The sequence below is a fragment of the Serinus canaria genome, chromosome 3 (assembly GCF_022539315.1).
Source record: "Serinus canaria isolate serCan28SL12 chromosome 3, serCan2020, whole genome shotgun sequence".
In the NCBI taxonomy this organism is placed as follows: Eukaryota; Metazoa; Chordata; class Aves; order Passeriformes; family Fringillidae; genus Serinus; species Serinus canaria.
Window position 1 is genome coordinate 21,615,735 of NC_066316.1, and position 8,406 is coordinate 21,624,140.

Sequence of the window (8,406 nt, forward strand, 5' to 3'; positions counted from 1 at the left end):
TTTTTTGGTTGTTACAATGAAGCTGAAGCTGGATTCAGGCTCCAGCTCAGCTCTGGTGTCCTGAGGCTGAATCAGGGAAGATACTGAAAATAAATGACCTCAGATCAAAATATATTTTTAACATGCTTCTCCTTCAAAAATCAGAAGAGTCTTGCAGGATTTTGCAATCTAAATAAGCTACAGTCCTACTGCCATCTGCACCAATTCTAAGCCAAAAAGAGAAGTTTCATATCTGAAACACAGTCACGTAAATCAAAGGTACACTCAACCCCAGAACTGTAAGATACATATGAAACAGCAGACACAGCAAAGAGCAACAGAAAAACCATGAACAAATACATTTTGAGGAATTGTGCAGGAACAGAGTGGTTTTATATAATGCTGGTGAATACTCAGCTTGAAACAGAAGAGATCCAGGAGTGATGGGCTGTAACAAAGAGAACAGAGGATGATGGCTGGTCAGTACCATCAACAAGGCCAGACTGGTGAGAGCAACAGACGTGAATGAAGTGTGAACCACCACAGCTCAGCACCCACCATCCCTGCATTCACCCAGCCTGAGGAAGCCCCTGTTGCTGGACACCAGCATGGCAGGTCCACCAGGAAATGATTAAACAGTATAAACAAAACAGAGCTCACATTGGCTCCATTTAATTTAAAGGGCTGTCTATGCCTCAGACATAACAGGTCTCTTGCAGGGAGTTATTCCTTGGCAGATAGACTGTTGCAAAATAACATTCATTATCTTAACCTGCGCTGCGCTGGAGGTAGGACACCGGGGCCATAAATCATTATATCCATTTTGCAAGAGGGCTGGTGGTTTCATTAATAAATAATTTGAACTAAGGGGAGAAGAAAACCTTCAGAGGACTACTGTGTTAGGCACAGCCTGGCCACAGCCAAGAGGTTCGGGAGTTCACCTCTTGACGTGGGGCAACGTAAACTTTTGGAAATAAACGTAAACAATGGCAATGAGCTTGTAATTTATATTTTATTTTGCACAAGCTTGCATATATACTGCACATACATTCAGTTTAGAGAAGATGGAAGGCACACAAGGCAATTGAACTACTGTATCCTTTAAGTGGTACAAAGCAAAAAGGTAAAAGTCTGGAGAGTATACAAAAGCTTTAAACACACAAAATAAAATCCACCCCCCCCAAACATTTTTCCTGTGTTTATCTTAAATTTAGTAGCTGCCAAGCTAGAATTGTAACTTTTTTTTCAATCAATTGTCTACTGCACCTTTTTTTTCCAAACGGACAGGGGAGTCTTATTGTTTTATCTTGTCATCAATTAATATTACAGTACATCCTTGGTAATACAAAATTGTACACCTTCATCAAATAAATTAGGATAAATTAAACCAATAAATTATGCAAAGTCTTCAGAACAATAGACGACAACAAAAAAATCCACAGTTGAAATTGCCTCTAGCTAAAAAATAAAATAAAAAAAATCAAAAATTGACTTTATCAGTTCAGTTATTGTACTATCTTCAAATTAAAGGGTCTTTATTACAAAAAAAAAAGAGCTTAATAATGCTATTTACAACATATTGCTAAATAATATAAAGGCAGTGTTTTGTCACTTTTGTAACTATATACATATGAGTAATGGCTGGGACAATATCAGTTTAAACCTTAACCTTTGACTCTTCTGGGCAGCATTAAAACCAACCTAAAGATGCTTTTCCCCCCTCCTTCTTTAGTTTCTGACTCTTACATGTTAGATGCTAATGAGATGGTTATTGTGTTTGCCTGCTATCTCACTCGAGTGGAACAATTAATGCAGAAGGTATGGATTTTAGAGAAAAATGTAAGCTCACTGTTTCTTCCAGATTTGTTTCTACATATCCCAGTATTTGTGCATTTGGAAGGTGGCTGCTTTGGGAGAGAGGTGACTGTGGCTCAGATGAAAAGACTGAATAAAGTCATAGTGCCACCACCTTTCATACACTAAAAAGGATATTCCTAAGAAGATACAAAGGTTAAATACCAGTTTTCATCCCAGCTCTAAATATGAGCATTTTTATCTTCAGTTTATAGATGGTTTACAACCAACAGTTCTACAGAAAACAAAATTGCATTTCCTTCAACAGAACATTTAAGTGCAATACAGTAACTGCTTACTCATATAAACCAGTTACATTCCTTAAGGGGAGCTTTTTGAAAACAATGCGTATTGGAATTTTCAAACACAGAGTTGGTACCAGAAGGAAACATTTGCACTATTAACACCAATGATTGCTATATAATACACATGGCAAATATAGTTTTTGCTTTCACTTCTCATGTACAGTGCTCATTTTGGGGGTTTTGTAAACCACTTTCCATTTTTAATATATATATATATATATCTTTCTGTATATATATATATGTATAATCTTTCAATGCTGCTGGTGAAAATCCTATCTTTAAAGCCACAAAATCTTCACCTTTATTTCTTAATTAATATTAACCTGTGGAAAAAAAACATTTTTCTATTAACTGACTTCATATACATAGAAAAAAATTCTGCAATTTTACAGAAACTGTATTACCCATTCCCTTGACATCTGATGAAAGAGACTTAACTTTTAAAAGAAGAGAGCTGGATTTTCAAGAATGCTTTCAACTATCTACACAGTTACTGTAGTGTTTCTTATAAATTCAACAGATGTTTTCAGAATGTAGTTATTAAAATCTTATGTCTTTATGCAAGAAGAGCCGTAAGGTTGAATATTTACATTGCTTTATAAAAGTTCCCCTCGATTTTCGATGTTCACCCACATACCTGGTACAGTAACAAAGATTCTGCAAACTTAAAACACTTTAATTAAATAATACTCAGAGGCACAAAGCAAACCTCAGGAATACGTGGGTGAACACTTCCTTAAATAATCACTACATTCTAACATCTTCCACGTGTTTACCATTAAATGTGAAACGTTCCCATTAAACAACCAGAGATACAGTAAGAATTAAATGTTTCGTAGCTTCAAATAGAACATTCTTTTCACAAAACATAACAAATGTCTAAAATAGGTTCTTAATCTAGATAGGAAAAAGGTAAGCTTTTCACTTCATACGCCTCTTGTGTGTGTGTGTGTGTGTTTTTGTGTAAATATACATACATATGCCCACACATGTTGTCCTGTGTGTGTGACCACATACGTATCTGTATATGCACATATGTCACGTATGAAATATTGCTTCTATACTACTTTTCATCAGGCTAAGAAAACACAAGATTTGCACCACAGTTACAAAAAATTGGCTTCTACAAGAATTTTCAAAACTCGAATGCTGCTCAAACAATTGAGAAAAAATAATTTGCGTTATCAAACTGTTCTAAAAATTCTCTTCTTCAAAAACGTATTCTCCTGCTTTGTTTTTTTTATTTTTTTTAATTTTTAAAAAGACACAAAATATGCATAGCTATCAACATTATGTCAAACAGCCGGGAAAAAAAAAAAACAAAGTCAGTGTTTATTGCAGCTGTAGTAATTGAAAAATAAAGTCCAAAAGATGAAAATTGTAAGCCACAGAAGGCACAAGAACAATTGTACTTGTGGGGGAAAAACTGGTATTTTGAAGGATTTTTTTTATCCTTCCGCTGGTGCATTTAAGGTCTAGGCACAGACTATAACCTCAAGTTTATATGCAGAAATAAATCTGAATTAGCAGTAAATGAATGGCAAGATGGGGTTTCTACATGGATTTTGAAATTCTTTTCCTATGTAAACCTTTCATTACAATAAAAGTAGCCTCCTGCCTTTTAGCCATTTTTAGTGAAATAATATTAAGATAATTTAAAAGAAACTGGATTGGATTCTACTTAGAATTTAGTACAAGCTATGCCATGTATTTGTAATTTTAGGTGAATTGGGAGGCACAAAGGCAATATGGCTATAAAATGCAGAAAAATCACATAACTGAAATGATGAAATTATCATTTATTCCTTTTTCAGACCAAGGAGGTTTTTATTTTGCTTTTAAGATGAAATGTCTATTCCTAATTCCTATGCCTCATTTACTATTGAGATTATACTACCCATAAATAAATAAATAAATGCAACAACATCAAGTGTTGAGTACACAATTTCACTTATTTAGATTATGTGAATCCCATCGCAGCCAAATAATAATAATATTAATATCAATAATAATAATAATAATAATAAAGAATAACAATAATAATATAAAGCAACGGTAAAATCACAGGTTGAGATGGTAGCTAGTAGTATGTCCACATAGTATGAATAAAGTATGGCTTTGCTTTCTTATGTCCAAGGTGACAATGCAAAGTAATATTTTGCATCTGATGGTATGCCGATGATGAACTTAGTGTATTAAAACTTGAGCATTTTATGCCACTTCTTCCCATAAATCAAAAAAAGTGCATGAACACAATTTTCATCCTTTCTTACTCAGAATTCATTGGAGTTACATCTTTATGAAGTGTAATGTTTACCAAATCATGCACACACACAGAAAAACAAAAAGGAAAAACAAAAAAACAAAATAAATGAAATAAAATGTAAGAAAATAAAAGGAAGGAAAAAAAATCCTGTCTACTGTAAGGATACGTACAGTATTAGGTACTCTCAGGGAGTCTAAGATCAAGATTTGTTTTGCTTTTAATGCATAGTGAAAATGTTGGCACTTCATCCCATGCTATTGTCTGCATTGCCTATACTCCACAGATACTGCCAGTGCTTGAAAAGAATGACAGGGAATCAGAGGATTGTGCTGTTTAATTTGAAGTCAGCAGGTTTTTAAGGCTTTCTGCTAACAATAATTGCTTTCATACATTTCTGTCTATCAGCAGTATTTGTAAATGAAGTGAAATTGCAATGATCAGGTCAGCTCTTCAGTCACATGGGTAAACTTTCACTCTCCAAAGTCAAAATGTAATTTTAAAATACAGAAGATACCAATATCCTCAATGGCATAAATATAATTCAGGACTAATTAGGAACTTCCTCTAGATTTAGATTGAATTATGTAGGGGAAAATACTATTGATGATAACAATAAATTCTTACTGCATCCGTACAAAAGACGACAAAGAAAATGACAAATACAGTGTGCCACAGCATATCCAACCTTCCCCCAAACTTCTGGAGACGATTTCTTTCTGAAAACATGAGAAAAGGAGAGCCACTGAAGAAAGCATGAGAACTAGCAGCTAGCTTTCTTTCTTTCTTTCTATCATATTGTGGTGTAGCATTCAGGCAAACCCAGATCCATCAGGGACTTTACACTGTAGCTCAGGTTTTGGTCACCACTAGCTCCAGCTTCAGAAGACAAGTGCAGCCACATTGCTCAAACAGATTTTTTTCTTTATTTATTTTTTTTTAAAAGCAGCACTTACTGTAATTTTAAAAATCAAATTTGGCTATCTGAACCCTGCATAGCCAGGAGGACACTGTCATTTTTGTATAATGCTCGATTAGGTTTTTATGAAAATGAAATTTTTATTCTTCTGACTAGGAAAACACTAATTATATTTTATAGCTACAAACAAGCATTTTTTTTTTTCCTTTGCCTCAGCACTGTGAGGTGAAGACTCTTCCACTGTATCTGAGATCATTCAGAAAGTGCTTTTCAGGGCAGATGTCAAATATGGACAGGAAAGTTTGTATGATGGAAAGGGAATCTTGGGGGGCAGAATGGACCAAAAAAATAACAAATTTAGGGACTAATGCCACTTAAAGTAAGACTGAGACACGGCAATATGTGATGCTGAAGGTTTCATTTTTACTCTATGGAGAGTGAAATGCTTCCACTTTAGTAAGCTGACCATAGTTCAAAATTAGTGTGGCTGATACAACATTGTGCATGAATTACTGGCCTAACCCTGCAAGAACAGTATTTGATTTGTGCAAACATCCCTTGCTGCAATTTAGAGAAACAAGAACCTGGCACGTTGGTTACTGGTGCAGGGTATCTGTCATTTCTGTAAGGAACACATGAAGCATAGGGTTTGCTTTTTTGGGTGTCACTTCTTGGAGTGAGTACCTAAAACACATGTATTTTTCTGAAGTATGAAACAAAATCTAGTTATTGATTAAAAAGTATATAAATACAAATAAAAAAGCTCGAAGCTTATGAAATGGCTCCACAGAGTTCAGACCTTTAGCAGTATAAACATAATATAAACTTCATTGTCTGTAGTATTGTGCCATGACATTAGTCTCACCAAGACAAAATGCCACTTTGCAGCAAGCAATAAATCTGACAAAGCATTTTTAAACATAATGCCCTAACTTGCTAAGACAGGCTTTTACACGCTTCCAAACTCTTCTCCCTGAAAATTAACCCCGTTGATTCTTCAAATGTTAAGGGTCTCGGGCAAAAGTAAACCAAAGGCTGAAGTAAAATAACCATCCCCTTGGAACTGAACGAAAACTTATATCCAGGAGGGATCAGTCTAATTTCAAATACATATATATATGTATGCCATACACATATATATGAAATTAAAATAGAGACACACATGACTTGGGCATCAGAAGGGGACTGCTACTTTCGTACATTCATAAATAGCTGCTGAACTCTCTACTCATGAAGAAGCTCTTGTAGGCAGTTTGGGGATTTGAAAATCTCAGGGACCTCACTGTCCAGCTTACAGATGACCTTGTATATGGCCTTCTTCCAGGAAGGATCAACATCTTTGCCTGCGATAATGGCATTGAAAAACTCCCGTAACGTGATCTGAGCCACTTCCAGGAATCTCTCTGGAACCTGCTGATACAAGGAGACAATGGCATTAATACAGTTTTCAATTTCAAGTCTCTGGTTCTTCAAAGGAAACTGAGCTAAGTTCTTTCTTTCAGAAAGGGGCTTACATAGCACCTGCATTTTCTAAATGTGGCAGCCCTCTATTCTCTTATGCAAAGCTGTTATATATAGTACTATAGCAATAACTTTTATAACATGTGTTAGAGATCTTTGTAAAGTCTACTGACAGAATGTAGGTAACAAAATGTTACTGTCTGAGTTGGGAGAGTAGGGGATTTATAGGATATAATTAGCAGGAGGGGAAAGAAGCACAATTGTCTTTAAGGAAAAAATCTCTGCTTGATATTTTACCCGTGCATTTATGGCCATGTTCCTCTCTCCATGTGAGAACTAATATGAAAGTTATGCATGCACAGGAAGCCCTTTGTACCTTTGTGCCTGACTTTGGTCACAACCAGTGCTGAAAGCAGTCAAAGAAATGGGTATCTCTGAATGTTGTTTGCAGCTTAAAACCAATCAAGCAGGAAAGCCTTCAGCTAGTGGCTTGCTTCTGTGGCTGCTATGCACAAGAACCCCATAAAACTGCTTTCTCAGGAGACACTATGGTTTTTCCTTCTTTTTCAGGGGCAAACAAATATCACCCTAACCTCTTTAACAGGTGCATTGTGCTCCAAGTGGCTTCTGAGATGGGATGCTTTAAACTCATTTGTTTCTAAATGCCACTGTCACTTCATGGGTGAGTCAAATACCCAGCTAGAAGGAACCTGCCACTCTCAGAAGCCCCTGAACAACGGGTGAATGTTAAAAAACCACAGTTACCTCCACACTTTAGTAATTCATTCTAAGAAGTTGTTGTCCCAGGCACCAGCACCACCTTCTCACCCTTTGCCTTAAATGATTCAAAAGCAATCGCTCTAATGAACTGCAGGGCAGTTGCAAGGTTGAGGTAATCTCCATGAAGGTATTATTTTCCACTTTTATCACGGAAATATGGCTTCACAGCTCTAGAACTGCTAATACATGGCCGGCCAGTAGCCAGCATGCTTATAATAGCAAGTATTCCCTCACTGCTATTCTTTGTCCCCTCCGGCAAGAGGAGTTCTCTGACCTGCACTAGGAGCCACTTGAACCATTCCCGTGGCAAACAGACACTTGGGCAGCTCTCAGTCATTTACTGAATTCATGTCACACTGCCAGATCAAGGCCAGCCCCTTATTCTCTACTTCAGGCTTTTCTTCCTGTCCCTTTAGAAGCCACTTCCAAAGCACTTGCCTGGAAATGTGTGTGATCAATCTGATATAACAGAGCTCTGGAGCCTTCGCTCACCTGCCATTGTTTGGGAAACACCAGCAGTTTGATAGCCACGTTCTGCCATCAAATAAGCATGAGATCAGCTCCCCCTGACACCAGCTGACAAACTCTGCTTCCAGAAGCCCCAGAGAAGTCCTCTGTTTGCCTCTGAGAGTGCAGTCCAGCCCACACACGTTTTTGGCTTTTTTTGCTCCCAAAAGCATCTGTGGAAATTTTCATTCAACAGGGTGCACAGAAAGACACATCTTTACAGATGGTCTATTCCAGCAATAATTAAGAGAAAAGAAATTATTATGTTTGACTTATTCCAGCTCAAAGAAATTAATTAAAACTCCCCATAACCACTCAGGCATTTGGTAACATGTCTA

The 8,406-nt window shown here is 36.6% G+C and overlaps 1 protein-coding gene across 1 annotated transcript in view; it reads right to left on the reverse strand.

The window, feature by feature from the left end:
• Positions 1–972: 972 nt before the first annotated feature.
• Positions 973–8,406, reverse strand: part of PROX1 (prospero homeobox 1) — a 49,617-nt gene continuing 42,183 nt past the window's right edge. The window contains exon 6 of the mRNA XM_050973070.1: positions 973–6,730. Within this exon, the coding sequence (XP_050829027.1) occupies positions 6,545–6,730 (186 nt within the window). The 3' untranslated portion in view covers positions 973–6,544. The remainder of the gene's footprint in view (positions 6,731–8,406) is intronic.